Source organism: Mus caroli, unplaced genomic scaffold (assembly GCF_978045245.1).
Source record: "Mus caroli unplaced genomic scaffold, Mus_caroli_1 scaffold_7, whole genome shotgun sequence".
NCBI classification, from domain to species: Eukaryota; Metazoa; Chordata; class Mammalia; order Rodentia; family Muridae; genus Mus; species Mus caroli.
Window position 1 is genome coordinate 109118135 of NW_028227262.1, and position 18130 is coordinate 109136264.

The 18130-nt window shown below is 40.1% G+C and overlaps 1 protein-coding gene across 7 annotated transcripts; it reads right to left on the bottom strand.

The window, feature by feature from the left end:
• Positions 1–2442: 2442 nt before the first annotated feature.
• On the bottom strand, positions 2443–17775 carry Ssbp1 (single stranded DNA binding protein 1). Of its 7 annotated transcripts, XM_085840669.1 has the most exons (8): positions 17328–17685; positions 17013–17075; positions 14361–14421; positions 12622–12762; positions 12304–12391; positions 11113–11201; positions 7964–8037; positions 2443–5308 (listed from the first exon to the last, which is right to left on the bottom strand). In XM_085840669.1, exons 2-7 carry the CDS (start codon positions 17034–17036, stop codon positions 7994–7996), a joined length of 447 nt encoding a protein of 148 aa, XP_085696795.1. In that variant the 5' UTR covers positions 17037–17075; positions 17328–17685; the 3' UTR covers positions 2443–5308; positions 7964–7993. The 7 variants fall into 7 exon arrangements, with proteins under 7 accessions (XP_085696795.1, XP_021020599.1, XP_085696793.1 ...); XM_021164940.3 differs by lacking the exon at positions 2443–5308 and having other exon boundaries at positions 7892–8037; XM_085840667.1 differs by lacking the exons at positions 2443–5308; positions 7964–8037 and having other exon boundaries at positions 10623–11201; positions 17664–17685.
• Positions 17776–18130: the final 355 nt, after the last annotated feature.

Below are 18130 nucleotides of genomic sequence, written 5' to 3' on the forward strand. Positions count from 1 at the left end.
TCTGTGCTCTCAGAAAACACTTCCCAGAAGATGTCACCTCAATGATGCTGGTCTCTTCTTTTTTTTTTTTTTTTTTTTAACATTTTTTTATTAAGTATTTTCCTCAATTACATTTCCAATGCTCTCCCAAAAGTCCCCCATACCCTCCCCCCCACTTCCCTAACCACCCATTCCCATTTTTTGGCCCTGGCGTTCCCCTGTACTGGGGCATATAAAGTTTGTTGTGTCCAAAGGGCCTCTCTTTCCAGTGATGGCCGACTAGACCATCTTTTGATACATATGCAGCTATAGTCAAGAGCTCCCGGGTACTGGTTAGTTCATAATGTTGTTCCACCTATAGGATTGCAGATCCCTTTAGCTCCTTGGGTATTTCTCTAGCTCCTCCATTGGGGGCCCTGTGATCCATCCAATAGCCGACTGTGAGCATCCACTTCTGTGTTTGCTAGGCCCCGGCTTAGTCTCACAAGAGACAGCTATATCTGGGACCTTTCAGCAAAATCTTGCTAGTGTATGCAATGGTGTCAGTCAGCATTTGGAAGCTGATTATGGGGTGGATCTCTGGATATGGCAGTGTCTAGATGGTCCATTCTTTCGTCACAGCTCCAAACTTTGTCTCTGTAACTCCTTCCATGGGTGTTTTGTTCCCAATTCTAATAAGGGGCACAGTGTCCCCACTTTGGTCTTCATTCTTCTTGAGTTTCATGCGTTTAGCAAATTGTATCTTATATCTTGGGTATCCTAAGTTTTGGGCTAATATCCACTTATCAGTGAGTAGATATTGTGTGAGTTCCTTTGATGTTTAGAACTTGACACTTGAGTATTGCTTAATTCCCTGCAACTCTTATCCATACTTTCAAAGCAGCAAGAACGTTTATGAATCACTTTCCCTTCATGATCTCAACTCTCTTATAACAGTACTTGCTAGTCTTAGTGCAAGTATGTTTAGTGTTCATCTTTCCATTTCAAAGGAAAATTTACTATTTAACCCGCACTTTGGGTAGATAACCTTTACTTATAAACCACAAGATTGATACACCATTAAAGGTCCCTTTGTTCAGGTTTCTAAGTTAATCTGTACAAGGAAGACTTGGGCCTTGAAATAGGCATTTTGTATTCCATTTCCAAGTAAAGCCCTGGAGGTAGCTTGGAGGTATGGGGCATAACTGAAAGCACATAGCTTTTGTGGTTTCTGGAGACAAGTCAATAAAAGCTGCTTCCCATGGGAAAAAAGAAAAACAAATATAAACCTCTGTTGTGTTTTGCCTATGTTTTAGCCTCTATATATATTTTGTTGTTGTTGTTCTTTGTTTGTTTTTCAAGACAGGGTCTCTGTATAGCTCTGGCTGTCCTGGAACTCACTTTGTAGACCAGGCTGGCTCGAACTCAGAAATCCGCCTGCCTCTGCCTCCCGAGTGCTGAGATTAAAGGCGTGCGCCACCACACCCGGCTTAGCCACTATTTTTAAAATGTTAAACTAAGCTGTTTCTTCCTGCCAGCCAATGCTATGGGTTTTATTATGTCCCTGCTCTCCTAATTCACAGTCCTTACCCTTCATGTAACATACCACACAGAGAAGTACTTGAAGATGAGCTTTTTAAGGAAGAAACTAAGGTTACATGAGATCAAAAGGGTAGAGCTCTGCTACTGCAAACACACAAAATAAAGGCCAAATGAGCAGAGCAAGACAGCAGCCACTTACAAGGCAGATTCTTCTCCACAATGGATCATGGGGACTGAGCTCAGCCTTCCAGCTTCCAAAGTTAAAAAATATTTCTGCTTTTCAAACTACCAATCTGTATTCTGTTCTGGCTACCTGAGCAGATTAATAGCCCTACCAATCTAAAAGAAACGATATATACTTAGGAAAGTCTCCCAACTCAGTTTTCTAATCTGCCATCTGCAAGGAAAATATGACAATTTTTTTTTTTTTTGGTTTTTTTTTTGGTTTTTTCGAGACAGGGTTTCTCTGTGTAGCCCTGGCTGTCCTGGCACTCACTTTGTAGACCAGGCTGGCCTCGAACTCAGAAATCCGCCTGCCTCTGCCTCCCAAGTGCTGGGATTAAAGGCATGCGCCACCACCGCCCGGCATGACAACAATTCTTAACCTACCTGCTGCTCCCTTAGGAGAGCTAAAGTTCCTTATGAGGGAGCATAAGAAAAATTTAGCGCTGAACAGATGCCTGCCCCCCCCCGGGGGGGGGGGGGACAGAGGGAAGGGGACCTTTAATCTGACTGCTAAAGTTTTGTGTATTTTTCATGATCCAACTTCTTCCCCACATTTACACATTTATAATAATCTGAATTGAAAAATAATGTGAGATCAGGGATAAGGCTTTCTTTCTTCAACTTACAAAAAAATTACAAAAACAAAACCAAAGCAGAGATTTGACAATTTATACAGACATAAAGGTGCATGTGTATGAATTTGTAAAGATTTAACTGCACACAAACACAAAAGGTTTATTTGGATCTCCCAAAGAATTCAGAGGTGGCCTGTCCAGGTAAGCTCTGGTAGTTCTACATCACAGGCTCAGCTTCTTCCATCTTCAACCCTGAAGACTAACCCATGTTCTGGATGGCACCTGGAGATTCAGCCAACATGTTCCCACCACAGGAAAGAAAGAAAGGTCAAGGAATGAGAGTCTAGAGAAATACAAAGGGCATGTTTCCACACAGTTCATCTAAGAACTCTCTCCTAAAAGTTTCACCAAATGACTTCTGCACATAACCTTTTGTCAATCCATAACCACAAAGAACACGATTATAGTATTTGAGTTGTGCTTTTTGTTATTTCAAGCAAATACAAGTTTTGTGAATACATAAATAATAGATGATAGGTAGTATATTAATCATGTTTGTGCTTCACATTCTAAGTAGCTTTGAATCCTCAGAGCCATATGAACCCAGAAAAGAAACTGTCTTTGCAGGGTTAATTTATATGTTCTTTGGTATACTGACTTAACTATAGACTTTCCCTAGATGTTCACCCTCTGAAGTCTGCTCCTACATGCAGAAATGGGAGTACCACTGTCTACTACCCATCTGACTGGAGGAAGCTCCAAACCCTGGTTGCTTTTTCTTACAGCAACTTACTGTGTCAGTACTAGATGGCAGGCAGAAGCTGTGTGCTTTTCTTGATGTTTTCACGTGTGTTTATGTGCAATGTACCCATGTTAGTGCACACATACCCATGTACACACAGGGAGGCTAGAGATCCACATTAGTTTCTTTCTGTTGTTTTCTACCTTATTTTTTGAAATAAAGCCTCTCACTGAACCTAAAGTTAACCAATTGACTAGCAAGGTCCCAGAATCATCCTGCCTGGGGCTCCTAAGACCAGATTTACATGCATATACAAGTGTACTGGGTTTTTGTTTTGGTTTTTTAATGGGTTCTGATCATCTGAACAGCAAGCACTTTACCCCTTGGGCTATTCTTGGATAGTTTTAAGCTACAGCAAACACAGGGTCTGACTGAAAACTAGAGCACAAAGTGGTGAATACACTTGAATTCCAAATGTCCCTTATTGTCTGCAACCTATCAACACTTCCAAGCACACTGCTGGTGTCTCTTCACTGTTTCTAAAGCTGTCGCAGTTCTTACCCCTCACTCCATTTTTATTGTGCTCTCTCTAAAGAACATCTTTAATGTACTCCTGTTTTCAAGCCTTCAGAAGTTCCACATGGCTGAAATTCTCTGCTAGTTTCCAAAGCCCTCTAAAGTCTACTCCAAACTCACTTTGCTTGTCTTTCCTTCCACTGTTCAAAAGTTTTTTAATGTCTGGACATCTATACATGCTATTTCCTCTGGTAACAATGGCTTACTTGCTACGTTCTCCCACATCAGATCACAAATCTTCTGCTTTCCTTCCTTGCTGGCCCCTCACCATCCTAAATTATGAGTTCCTTTAACATATGGGGCCTGTTAAAAAGACCTATATGTAGGCATGTATTGCTGCATTGTATACAGCAGGTGCCCAACTACCTGAAGTTTAAAATACCCAATTATAGGTAGACCCAAAAGATTTAAAACAACCATATTATACCACCAATGTGAAGTGGTTAGTTATTCCTTGAAGTTAGTAACAATAAAGCCAAATAATAAACTACCCTAAGTTAACATACTCACAAGTCGCACATGAGACTTCCTAAGTAGTTGAAGAACATGCCTTATTTAAAATACCTACAAAAGTAGCACAGTTTATTTACAACTTTAAGTCACAAATATTATAATATTTATTGTGTTTTTCAAAGCAGGTCTATGAGATAGGTACAACTATCCTTGTTTCATTCAAGAAAAACAAAACAACCAAGAGCAGAGAAAATTAAGTAACTTACATTCAGCTGGTAAAGAGATCTGAGTTGTTTGACTGTATAGCCTTACCTTTGACAATTATTACTAGAGATTATTACCCTTTTGCTTTTCCTTTTAAAACAATACACTAAGTAGAGAAAGTAGATATAGCCTGAAGGTTGATATAGTTGTTATACACTTTTATAGCAAAATAAATCCCTGTGGTGTAAAACACAGCAGCAAGCAAATAACTGAAGTTCTTTTAATAAGCTAAAAATGATGCTTCAGTAACCACGGAAGTTACCCACTATTATACTAGGTAAAGTTATGAGGAAACAAAGAGGAAAACTGAGATATGAGAACAAACTTCAGTTCTCCTGGTGTCAAGTAGTGAGCTTGAAAAGTTCCTGAGCAGTCCTGACAATTTCAGTGCTTGGTTGGTCAACAGTGGAACCAGGAGACACAGTGAAGTTACTTTGATTGTCAGAAGCCAGTAGAGGAACTATGACTTGTTTTCCTACAGGATCAGCAAGAGAGAACAGGAGGTAGAGTATTTCCTTCACTTGTGAGTCTCTCCCTAACTGAAACCTATCATTTATTTCTAGTATATTAAGAAGCACCCTATATGGGACATTCCAGTTTAACACTGGGTGGCTGGAGCTACATCTGGCCAGTGGAATATGAGTGTCGATGGAAGAAAGCTAAAAGTTCACATACCTGCATTCAAAGTTCCACTGTATGGCTTGGACATTGTTTTAACCTTTTTGTTTCTGAATTTCATCTGTAAAATGATACTGTCACTTTCTTCTTGGAAAAGTTACATGAGACAATAATAAAATGTGTTTAGCACAATTCTTGACTCATCCAATGGACGAAGGAGGCTCAGTCATCACTACACTGATGGCCGCTGTCTCAGTTGTTTCCCTGTAACTTACTAACCCGAGAGAGCACTGCTCCTTTGCTATATTTGTCTTGCTGCTACTCCCAGTAGTCTTCACAGCACATAATGCAAATCCTGAAAGTAAGAAAGTAAGAAGGATGATCCGGCTCTCATTTCCATGTCAATATTTCCATGCCAATGAACAGTACGATGTCACTGTGCTAGGCTGAGCTAACGAGGGGCATTAGGGTAATCTGAGTAGATGAGAAACTGACTAAGAATTAAGTGGTCTCCTTTGGGAACAAGGGAAAATTTCTCAATAATTTTCTTACCCAGCTATTAAGCTTAGCTTATATAACTTGATGAGCAATAACCAATCTCCCTGAACAGCCTGAGAAACAACGTGTTTGCTGTTTGAGGTTGTATGGGTTAATCATCCAGTCTGAGAATTGTAGTGGAAGTGAACAGAGGTTTTCACACTGGCCCATCTTTGAAATGCAGCCTTCAGAGGCATGCACACACTATTAACGGGTGAGTGAAGACACAGTACACAAGCATAAGATGCTAAAGTGCATATGGCCAGGGGTATGTACAGAAGGAAAGCTTTCTTCATCACTCCAGTGTACGAAGTAGCACTGGCTGCAGGATGAGCAGGAGCAATGCTCTGTGATTTACAAAAGAGTCCCCCCCCCCCCCATCTTAAAATACACGCTCTGTTCTTAAAAGCATGCATGAGAAGTATAAACAATCTACACACAATACCCCTATAGAAAAGCAAAGCATTTGCCATTTCTCTTTCAGCCTTTTAAAGCATATATATCCTCCTTACTTTTGAAACATAATTTTTTAAAAATTGGATACTATGACACATACTGTTTGACATGTTTTCTCCTACTTTTCTATGTAGTCATCTTTCCATTTAATATGGAATAAAATCTCAACAACGAACTTGCAGGGCATTTTTAAGCCCCAATATCATCACATCAAAAACAGAAGTTTCAAGACCCCAAACTTGAATTACAAGTCCCTAGAGTCTCTTAGTGCTGTTAGCTTCTACAGGTCTATTCAGTGCCAGGTGAAGCTTGGGAGCAGTGAAGTTTCTCAGCAGATGGGGCTGCATGTGATTAGGCTCCAGCAAATCTGACTGGCTTGGAATCGGCTGACATCACAAGGAAGGCAGAAGAGTCAGCCTGAGTGAAGTACTGCTGCCTCTCAGCCTTTCAGAGACACGGAGGGCAGGCAGTCTTTAGCTCCTGGAGACAATCCTGCAGGACGCACTGCTCTACTTCTGCAGCCTACACTCAGGAGTGGCTTTGGCTTCCAGTTGGTTCTTGTACAGGATGAGATTTTTCCACCTCCACCTTGTTTAAATTTCACTCAGTTATACACATAGCCTCTCACAATGTTTAAGACTATAAAAGCTGAGAAAAAGACATGAGAGTTGCTCAAAACAGAACACTGTCCTATCAGATCAAGGTGTAATCACAGGAAGATCTAGTATGTTGACCAATGATCCCAGTGGCAGAAAACGTAGGCAGATAAGGAGGACAGCAACTCCTCTGTCTCTGGGTAAGGATGGGGTAAAGCTAAGGAACTACTCCTTCCTTCAAACAAACTTTACTGTCAGTACAGAAAGGCCGTTCAGGTATACAGGAATCACTTTAGAAAGCAAGAGTCCCTAACACTGAGCAGGGATCCGGAACTTCTTAGAGTCCAACATAATCTAAACTCTCAAATACATAGGCTGGGCTGGGGAGCAGGGGCCGGAGGGGCAGCATGGAACAGACAAAATGAGGAATTTCAAACACTAAACACAGCAACAAACTTCTGGAAAGCTGCAGGCTGACTATGGATGGCTTGTACAAAATTTAAAAGAAAAAAAGATATAAAAAACTGAGTTTATCTACTCTTTATTGGTAAATTACTAGTAAATTTACAACAAAATTAACTAAATATATTCAGACTCTCTAGGGAGGCAAAGTCGAAGGTAAAAGATCTTTGAAGTAGGTACAGCTCAACCGGAGAGGGCCTGCCTAACATGACCATAGGTTTAATCCCGAGCACCAGACAAAGATCCTCATTTCCACCCTTAAGCGTATGGAATAAACTCTGAAAAAGATAACACAGAGTGGTGTGGAAAGAAGGCCTTGACACCAGGAAAAGAACTATGTCATCTGTAGTTACACTTCATTCAGGTCCTTAGTGCTGATAAAGTCTCATAAAAATTACAGGAAAACTACCAAGAAACAAGATATGAAGGGGGGTTAATTCTATAACAGTTTAGAATGCTAACCAGTGTTCAGTAGTCTCCTTCAATTCAGGATCATTTCCCTGTCAGCACTTACTGGTGGCTCTTCCATGCCAACACAACTAAAGGTACAGGAACACCAAACAGAGTCACTACTTACCTACAGGTGTACAGAGATATGTGAAAACATCAGTGTTTACAACGATGACAGACAGACTCCTGACATAAGGCTCTAAGGTAACCAGTGGTGAAACACCACAGGACAAGTGTGAAGCAGAAAGGGCTTTCCAGATGTATGCCCTGGCCCTGGCACACATAGGGAGCCTGAGAATGTATTACTTTCTACCTTTCTACAGAGAAACCACTCCTAAAAAAGCAAGCAATTGATAAGTGCCATAAATGACAGGCTTAATACACACACACACACACACACACACACAAGATATGTCAATCAAGAAAAATATTACCACTCATTTCATATAAAAAATTTAATTTTTATCTTTAAACTATAGACTATACATGATTTGCAAAGGAGACTGTACCAAACAATGATCAAAGAAGAATCATCCGTTCTATGCCTTTTCTTTTGTCTGGTCACTCAGAAATATAATGTTATCTGGAAAGAAACCAAAGTGTGAAGAGTCACTTTCAGAATGCTGTCTTCATTTCATTGATAATTCCCCTCCAACACAGAAATCCTTTAGTGGTATTAAACATTTCAAAATAAGTAACTTTTGTTGTGTTCATAAGAGGTACACAAAAGGCAATCAATCCAATAGAACAGGCTGCAACTGCCTGTCCAACAATTCAGACTGCATTACAGGATGAGACCAGACCGTTAAGTTCTCTCCAGCAACAACTTTATGTAAAGGCGGTATTCTGTAAACACTAGTAAGCACACCCACACACCAGAGGACGGATCAACACATTCCACATCTACATGCTGCAATCATGTAGCAAAGCCAAGAGCCACTTTACAACTTAGCAACTGTAAGATTATTTGCTTTTAAAGGAAATAGATTCATCTTAAAGACTGAATTTCATATTCTGGCTGGGTGGTTGTATTGCATACTTTTAATCCCAGAAGACAGGAGGCAAGAGAGGTAGATGGATCTCTAAGTTTAAGGCCAGCCTGATCTACAGAGCGAGTTTTAAGACAGCCAGGACTAAGCAGAGAAACCCTGCCTCAAAAGGAAGGAAGGAAGGAAGGAAGGAAGGAAGGAAGGAAGGAAGGAAGGAAGGAAGGAAGGAAAACAGAATTTCATACTTATTTTAGGGAAAAGTTTTAAGTATTACAAAGCAAGCATTTTAAATTAAAAAACAAAGTGGACATTGCTCTGATTATTTCAAAGAAAATTAGCTAAAAACAACCAAAGATAGAGGTTGAGTAGCATTTCTTGGATAACTCCAAACATTTTATATGGTTTAGGAGTAATGATCCCAAAGTGTAATGAAGTCTAAACTGGTGGCAAGCAATTGCAGCATGTTCTGTTGGATTGACTCATTGCCTCTTGCGTACCTCTCATGAATACAACAAAAGTTACTTAACTACAAAATTATCTAAAAGATAGTTAATAGTACAATCACTTCATGACTGTACGGATTAGAATGGAAGCCAAGAGTGCCATCTACTGGTGTATTTTTGCTTTAAAGGTCAAATATGACCCCTAAGTGAAAAAACAGTATACAAAAAAAGAGAAAAATGGAAGCAGTCAATATTTAAAAAAAAAGGATTGCAAACAAAATAATAACAACAGAAAATAATTTAGGATGCTAAATATATTTTTAAACCACTCTATATTTGCTGTGTTTGCAATGTGAGAAAGAGGACTTACTATTTAGATTATATTAATATACAGTAAGTTATAGGTAAACAGAAAAAAATCAAATAGGTTTCTTCAAACATCACTGAATGCTATTCAGCTTTTCTGTGAACCATAAATACAGTCAACTGATCAGACCAGTAACAACTATGAAAAGGAAAAAGTAAACTGGACGATATGAAATGTTTCTCTACCTACCTTAGTTTGTAAAAACTCAACAATTCAAATAATATAACTGCCCATAGATCTGACTTATAGTGGAACACAAATGAAGATTAAAAATATCTACATTGGTTTTCAAAGTCAATATATTTTCTTTTTTTTAAATTAACTTATTTATTTATATAAATACACTGTCACTGAAACACCAGAAGAGGGCATCAGATCTCATTACAGGTGGTTGTGAGCCACCATGTGGGTGCTGGGAATTGAACTCAGGACCTCTAGAAGAGCAGTCAGTGCTCTTACTTGCTGAGCCATCTCTCCAGCCCCGTCCATTTATTTTCTAAAACTACTACTATTAGGAAAATAAGTGATTATTGCTTTAAAAAACATAATTTACCAATATGAACAGTGATTAAGACATAAACATTGGAACAGAAAGAAAAGGATTTTTAAAAGGCGTATAGAGCCGGGCGTGGTGGTGCACGCCTTTAATCCCACCACTTGGGAGGCAGAGGCAGGAGGATTTCTGAGTTCGAGGCCAGCCTGGTCTACAGAGTGAGTTCCAGGACAGCCAGGGCTACACAGAGAAACCCTGTCTCGAAAAAAAAAAAAAAAAAAAAAAAGGCATATAGATTATATTATGGAGTAATTCAGGGAAGAGTGGAGACAACGACATCTGTCTTCTGAAGTAAAAAAATGCCCTAATAATCTCAACCTGGGGGGAAATAACAGTGTTACAAAAACACCTTCTCTTTCAGCGATATGAGCTGATATTTATGACTAAAATAGAGCAATGTCACTTCCAACTGATCCTGGAAGAGAAAGAGCAGCCGAAGAACCAATCCAGCCATGAGTGGTAAGTGAGGAGGCAAAGTACACTGCGTAGTCCACCATTCTCTCTACTCACAGACCTCAGAAACAGAGCACTCTATAGGGTAACACCTCTCTACAGCCTATCTCAGGAGTTCATAAACACTAAGAAATTTCAGTACCTTTTTTCCCACTCCTATTTATAAAACGGGTTTCTAGGCGTTTATAACAAAAACAAAATAAGTAAACTGAGGCTTAACTCATAATTTTTGCAACATATTCAAGAAATAATAAAACATGTCTATCTCATTAAAAAATGAATTTTAATAGCATTTTAATTTTCACATTAACATATTAAAATCTGTTAAGCAGGTACTCTTAAAAAATGGTATTAAATTGGTAAGGCATCTATATTTCATTTATCTACATATAATTTGAGTAAAAAGAGCATTTATGTTACAGATACATAAACAGCTATATTGTTTTTAGACAAAAGTTTTTAAATTTCAAATGAAGGCTGTTGCACCTTCATTTTCAAAGTTTTGAATACATCACACATTCCTACCATCACAGTTCTGCACAGTTGTGTACTTCTGTACAGCCAGAGTGTACACCAAGATTCAATTCTCTAAGTTAACAGTATGTACTGCAGGGGCAAGTTGCTTTCTACGCCAGAGTCCCCCTGAACTAAACATGTGAGTAGACAGAGAGCCTTTTAAAGGAATAAATAAATGTGAACATTAGCACACAGGAAAAGGAACAGGACGGAAGTCCCCTGGGGAGTTTCCTGCAGTGCTGCCATCAGGGGTGCTTAGAGCCCAGCAAAAGCAGCCTATACTACGCCAACCCTTCCAATGAATAACCAGAGACACTGTGCATGATGAGCTTCTTACCAGCTATGATTGTTGTTGCTTGCCGCCTCACATTGTTTTTATCCATGTACTCGCCATAGTCCACTTTCCCTTCCACAAATATACGAGCCCTGATATAAAGAAATGCAGTCTTTAGTCTGTAGATTCTAATCCTGGCTTTCGAGGTGTCAGGACATGGGTAGCAAGTACAAGCTGAAGATGAAACAACTGTACTTTGCTAAACATGTCTTCAATTTTAAAACTAAGAGAACTGAAACACAATACACAATCTAGTTAAGATGGACAGCGTTACCCAGGCACGGTAGTATCTTCTCATAATCCAATGCACAAGAAGCTAAAGCCAAAGGCCCACCTGGGCACCTCAGTGAGGCCCTGCCTCAATGGAAAACTTTACATAAAGTACAGGAGATATAACTCAGTGATATAGCACTCTCCTAGCATGTACAAAGCACTGGGTTCAATCTGTCTGTCTGTCTGTCTGTCTGCCTCTCTCTCTGTCTCTATCTCGCTCCCTCACACACTCACACTGTTGACCTTTTCCTTCAAATAGCCCATGTTTATGTGTCTTCATATATCCATATATAAAGGTGTGTAATTATTGAAAAGAAATTGAAATTCTAGTCACTGCTAAAATTATTTCTCATGAAATATTTTAGTTCCACAAATAAGTATATTTCTAAACATAAAAAGTACATCCACAAAAACATTCTTTTGTTACTCTACACATTCAGAAAAGATACTTCCAATATATAATCAACCTATGCGTTCCAAATGGGAATTACTAGATCTAAAAAAATTATTAAATATAAGATAACTACTGTGAAAGCTACCATAACTTAGCACATCAGACATCAAATAGTCCAGATCCTCTACAGACATTATGTGGTTGCTCAGAGGCCAGGCATGACCTCCATGATCCTTGATCACAGGGACACAGGATATCCTAGAGATAAACGCTGTAGATGCTTTGCAAAAGGCACCTGCAGCTGGAGAATCAATGGCCTCGCAGTATCTTGCCTCATTTATTTCTATTTAAGTACAGATGCTGTTTGTCCTAACTTGTCAGCGGGCTAAAACCACAGACTTTCCATGAACAGGACATTAAGGAATAAATACATACTAATGTCAGCACTTCGGGGAAAGGCAGACAAGAGAACACTTGTTACCGACTCTTTTGGCCATCCAATCCAGAAGGCCCTTTCTCTAACTTACCCCTTTTTCACGTACTGATATGCCACATCTCTGAGGCCTGGTCGAAACACTGATATTCTGTGCCACGTCGTCTTCTGACTGACGTCACCTAAACCACCAGATACAGGAAATGAGGTTATAGATGCCAGCAGGTAACACAAATGCCAACAACACAGAACATGTCTCAGGAAAACACACTTTCAATTTCTAAAAAAAAAAAAAGAACAGAACTAATGAAGCCAGACTACCTATAAGTTAACATTTTTATAATTAGGTAAGAAATAATAAGTAATGTCTACTTATTGTTGATAAATAACAACTAGGGCCTTTTACACTCACCCATTTGGTATACTTCACTATCCCCTGATCGCCACATCTCATTTGTTGCTAGAGAAAATATCGTGACTGGGTTTTTTCCTTCCACCTGTCTCATGACAGGGTCCTGACCTACTCGTCCAAGTAACTGAACACGATTCAGAGCTGAAATACAAAGAAGAGAGGAAATGAAACTGAGAACAGCTGATGGCTATGTTCTATAGAGCCATGTGCTCTATGTTTATGCATCCTGAAAACTTGATTCTCTGCACTTTAACTTCCAGTGTGACAGTATCTGGAGGTGATCTCTGTGTAGGAAATTAGGTTTAGACGAGGTTATGAAGGTGAAGCCTCTGTGATGGAATTAGTGTCCTTATAAGGAAAGAAAAAAGATCAGAGTCCCAACTACCCCACTACTGCCATCCAAAGACAGAAGTGACAGGGCAATTCTCTGCAAACCTGTAAGTTGTGCCTGACAGGTAACCCAGCCATGCTGACACACTGGTCTTAGCCTTCAAGACCAGAGATGTGAGCCACCCTGTTCTATTCATTATAGTCTGCAGGGTGGTTATACAGGATAAACCCACACCTGAAACTGACAGACATATCCAGGGAATGAACAACTGCAAATACTGCTTCAACAGTAATCTCTGCATTATGAAAAACTCAAGCTCAAGAAGATCAACAAATAAAGGAAAAGTCTGTAGGGGAGAAAGGACAAGAAAGCAGAAAGCAAAAAGCAGCGCCACAGAACAAACTTTAAGGTCTTTATCTTGAGCTAAAAAAGCAAATCTTAGGTTTAAGAAAATTTCTATTACAAAAAGAAGTAAATGTGAGTCTTCTTTGAACCCTGTATAGCACACTCTTGAAGAACTCATCAGACAGTGGGGCAGGAGGGGGTGATATCCGCACTATAAGCTCTATTTACACTAAGTTTTCACAGCTAGAGGTGCAGGGTAAAATAAACCAAATGTAGGATGGGTTACATACTGTGAAAGTATCTTTTATTTGCCTGAAGTAACTGTTGTCTCCAAGGCTTGCTGCCTCAGTATGCTAACCTAGACCTCCTCCTAGAAGCTTCTAGCCTTGTACAATTTTAGTCCTACAATGTTTTCAACCTCTGAAACTTGCTGCTGAATAAGCTCACTCTTAGTCTTTCTGAACTCTGGCCAGCTGGTATAGCTCAAATTCCTCTCCAAGCTGACTGATTCAACCTGGCTTCTCTTGGCCTCTCACTGAATTGCTCTGGTTGGCCTCATACTAACTTTAGCAATATGCTCTAATCTTCTGGCTCCTTCTGTCCTCACAACCTGTCTCTCTATAACCACCCCAGTAAAACTGCCTCCTCTCTCTGCACTGACCCTCAGGCAGCTTCCCTCTCTGTTCTCATGAGAGTTGGCCATATCATATTCTGTCAAATCTTTCTGATTCACTTTGTCTGCTAGTCAATTAGACATCACTTTCAAATATGGGTGCTTCCTTCTACAAACAAATTTTACCTTCATTGTTTGGGATTAAAGGGCAGCTCTGTATTTCACCTAGAGAGATTAAAAGTATGTGCTAAGGCTGAGCCACACTGAAACTAGAAACAGTTTGGGTGTTTGTTTGTTTGTTTGTATCAGTAAATAACACAATCTCAGGGTTCACAGTGTGATCAAATATCCTGCAACCCATGGCTAAACACAGTCCACCAGATTATAGTACTTTGAGAGTATTAGCAGAGCACTGTAAATAACATTGTAAACTTAGACTCTGTTACTTACATCGTTCAAGAACCAAACTGCTGGCTACTTCAGACTCATGTCTTACAAACTGACGAAATACCTAAAGGAGAACAAACAAGTAACACGGTTTTAAACTTTTTAGAAAAGAGAAATGCCAATAGAAGACCTACTCATATTCATTCACCATTTAATCAACAGTTCCTACAGTTCCAGAAAAGGAGAGCAAAGGAGAACAGAGTAGAAAGGAGACTAGAAAGCAATCAGTGCTTTATAGAGCAACTGAGTAAACATAAAAAGCAATTGAGTGGTACGATATTTAAGCATCCTGTGTATTAAGCATCATTCTAAATTGTAGGCAATAAGAAAACTAGTTCAACGGTAGCAAATATCCATTAAATTTGTTGTATATCTTTTTCACATTGAAATAAGCACTATGGATAAAATCTTACAAGGATAAAATCTTACAAAATACGTTTTTTTCCGATTGGTTGTTCAAAACCATAAGGAAATGGACATCTCAAATGTTTGGCCTAGAATGTTCCATTTAAGAGTGAGCACTGACAATGAAGAGCACTGATTTCTTGAGGCTGCTACAGAAGGTCAGCAACTTCTTAGTGAGCTTGGCGCAGTGGAAACCTCATTCCTTGAGGAGATCACAGAAAAGGAGTGCAAATAATATGGTTCAAAGGTATGGCAATGAAATCATAATTAGTGCAGAAGAATGCAGCTCCTAATACACTAAACAAATTACACTTTTACCATTTAATCCTTAACTTTTATAGACACAAAGTCAAACTACCCTTACCATAGTTCCAAGGAAAGTTAAGCCCAGAGCCACCACTTGTCCAGGAAACTAGGAATTCAGTGGTGATTTATGCCTTACAACTCCGGGCTGTCTGACACCAAGCTCGTTTTTCCAACTTGCCCTCTGCTGTCGTACAGGCTTCTGTTCTATGGTTACCACGCAGGTAAGAAGAGTCTACATCACTACACTCAGAGAGTTCAGAGAGCTAGACACGTTCTAAGAGAGAAACATTTCACACGGGGCAGCATTATTAATATAGCAGGCAGAGATCTGCCACATGGGAAAAAAAGGGACTGGCAGGCAGGCCAAAGAATTCTTTTAGAACAAACAGAAAAGAAACAATTTTACTCAGGAGGCTTCAGGAGGCAGCTGACAGTTAATAGGACTCTCCGCACTTCAGGCTTCAGGCAGTGGCTGAGGGTATTGCTGTCTGTTTTTGTCTGTCACTCTCACTGTTAGTGAGTTAGAGAGTTAGAACTTCTCACTCACTCACTTTCAAGGACGTTCTATGGAATGGAAGTCCTAGTACATAAGAAGGGTCATTTCAACTGCTCCGTGAGAGCTGCTGTGTTCGTAATTTCCAGTTATGCAACTTCTCCATGCAAATGAAGGCAGAGACAGGCTACAACTCTGAGGTGTTAGGTTACCACATTATGATTTCTAAACCTAGCTTTTTAAAAATTCCAATGGGGACCTCTTTCCTTCCCTGGTCTTTTAATACTGGCCTTCCCTCTCCATACCACTCAAATGAACACCACTAAAATGAATGGTTTTAGCTATATACTATCACTAAGAGTAAATATAAGATGTTACACGATACAGGACCAAAATGCTACTCAGTTCCTTTGTCACGATCACAGAAAATACTAATGTGAGAGATTCAGAAGAGCCAGTGTTCATTAAATGTTATAAAATAACAATATGCCTCATCTTAGGAACACACACACAAATCAGATATAGGGAGAGGATTATTTCATTTCAATACCCTCAAAATGCAAACTTACTTCCCATTTGGTTTTAAAGATACTAGAGTATAACTTCAATTTTAAAAGGCTCAGAAAATGTGTAGATTACAGTAGGGAGCTAAGGATAGACCAACTTGAGAGTGAGATGGGGAAGACAACAGACTTTTATAACAAATTTGATTCATTAGTCTTAAGAGGAGAAGAAAAGTAATAGATTTTATATTAGGGGAATTTACAAGACTTGGTACCCACGTGCCACACTGAGGAAAAATGGTAATAAAGGCCTGCTTAAGGCTGGCCAGAGAAGAGGACACCCGACTAGATTGCAGAATGGTCATGAATTTGTGCCAAGAAGTAAACTCTACTCTCTGGATAGCAAGATTGGAGTGGGGAGGAGAGGGGCCAGAAGGTCAGAAAAGACACCAGAGCCATATGAGGCAAGGTTAGAAGAAACCAGGTGCGATGGGGCAAGCCTGAAATACCAGCGGTGACAAAGTAGAAGCAGGAGGAGGAAGGTTCTCGGTCATCTCAGCCTAACAGTGAGTCTCAAGATAGCCTCAACTATTGAGTTGCTGTCTCAAAAACAGCAAAACAAAAACAAAAATGATAATAACTTAAATAATTAAATAAATACTCTGATCTAAGCACCAGTAACAAATATTTACTAAATTAAATTCATGAGGTGTACTACATATGTGAATACACTTTGAAAATTATTTTTGACTCAGTAAGCATTATGAGCTTCACACACACAAAAAAATCCCTTCTGAATCTTTCACATCAAATAAACATATAACATGCTGGATAGGCGTAAGAATCTCGTGCTTACGTATGCAAAATCGAAAAGCAACAACAAAACAAAACATGGCTATAGACTATGGAATCACGGTGGAGCACTCACTAATGTAGAAAAGTGACTACCTGCAACACAGGTCTTCGAAACATGGCTTCTGTTTTTCTTACAACCTAATCTTTAGGCTTTTCCTAAAGGAAAGAAAGAAAAGAGAAAAATGATAAATCAAGAAACTACAGTATCCATCAAGAACACGCATGCTCTCTAGTCCTAAATCCTAAGTGCACCCAGCTTCTCGTGCACCCAATTTGCAACCACTTTTTTTTTTTTTTGCACGTGTGAGGAGTTCCTCTTTCTTTTTAAAAACAAAAACAGAGCGAGACAAAAGAAACTGTGGTTCTGGGTCTCAACCAGCAGTAAAGGGAGAAAAAAACTATTCTCACTTGCAATCCATTGTCTGCTAAAATTTCTTTACAATATAAGTTGTCTCGGACATTTTTTCCAATTTGTTCTGTTATTCTAGACCCCTAAAACTGTCTCTACAAACAGTGCGGGCACAGTAAACGCTACTCCGAAAGGACGCCTTCAGTGCCTTCGTCCCCGTTAGCGCTGAGTAAGTCCGGCTCCCCAGCCTCGCCACGGGGGCAAGCGGCTGCTCTTCCCCCCAAAGTGGCGCTCGCGGGCAGCACAGAGAACGGCGGGGAACACTCGGACTCCAGAGAGGAGCCGCACACCTCCTCCCGAGCCCCGCACGCGCCCGTGCACTCTAGACACACAACTTGATGCCAGCCTTCTTCCCTCCCTCACCGGACGCGCAGAGCCCGACCGCCAGCGGCTCGCTTCCGGCGCACGGAGCCCGCAAAGCTCGCGAGATGCAAAAAAAGACAGGAAATCTCTGAAGTGCGCCGTTGAAATGCCGCCGGCTGATGACGCCGGAAACACGACCCCTCAACTTATAAGTGCCAGGAACTTCTGTCCAGGCGGAAGTGGGCGGATCAACGATGCCCCCTGTGGGTAGTTTTAGGATTTTGGTTTTGTTTTTTTGTTGTTTGGTTTGGTTTGGTTGTTGGGGTTTTTTGTTTGTTTTGTTTTTTTCCTGATCACCACCCTCGCTCCGGTAGTGGCCCCGCACTGGCTAACCAAACTCTGGCCAGAACTCTATTCACAGCCCTAAATTGAAATTATTTGATGTTCCCAGCCTGGGAGAGGGAGCAAGTTAGGTGAAATAAAACTTGAGCCCCTGGAG

Bases quoted from the DNA above. Each gene is read 5' to 3' on its own strand.
- Ssbp1 (XM_085840667.1), bottom strand. From the start codon at position 17,036: ATGTTTCGAAGACCTGTGTTGCAG. The intron at 12,763-14,360 runs GTAAGTAACAGA...TTTGTATTTCAG, and splicing joins CAGTTTGGTTCTTGAACGAT to CTCTGAATCGTGTTCAGTTA. The intron at 11,202-12,303 runs GTAAGTTAGAGA...TCTTTATATCAG, and splicing joins TATCAGTACGTGAAAAAGGG to GGCTCGTATATTTGTGGAAG.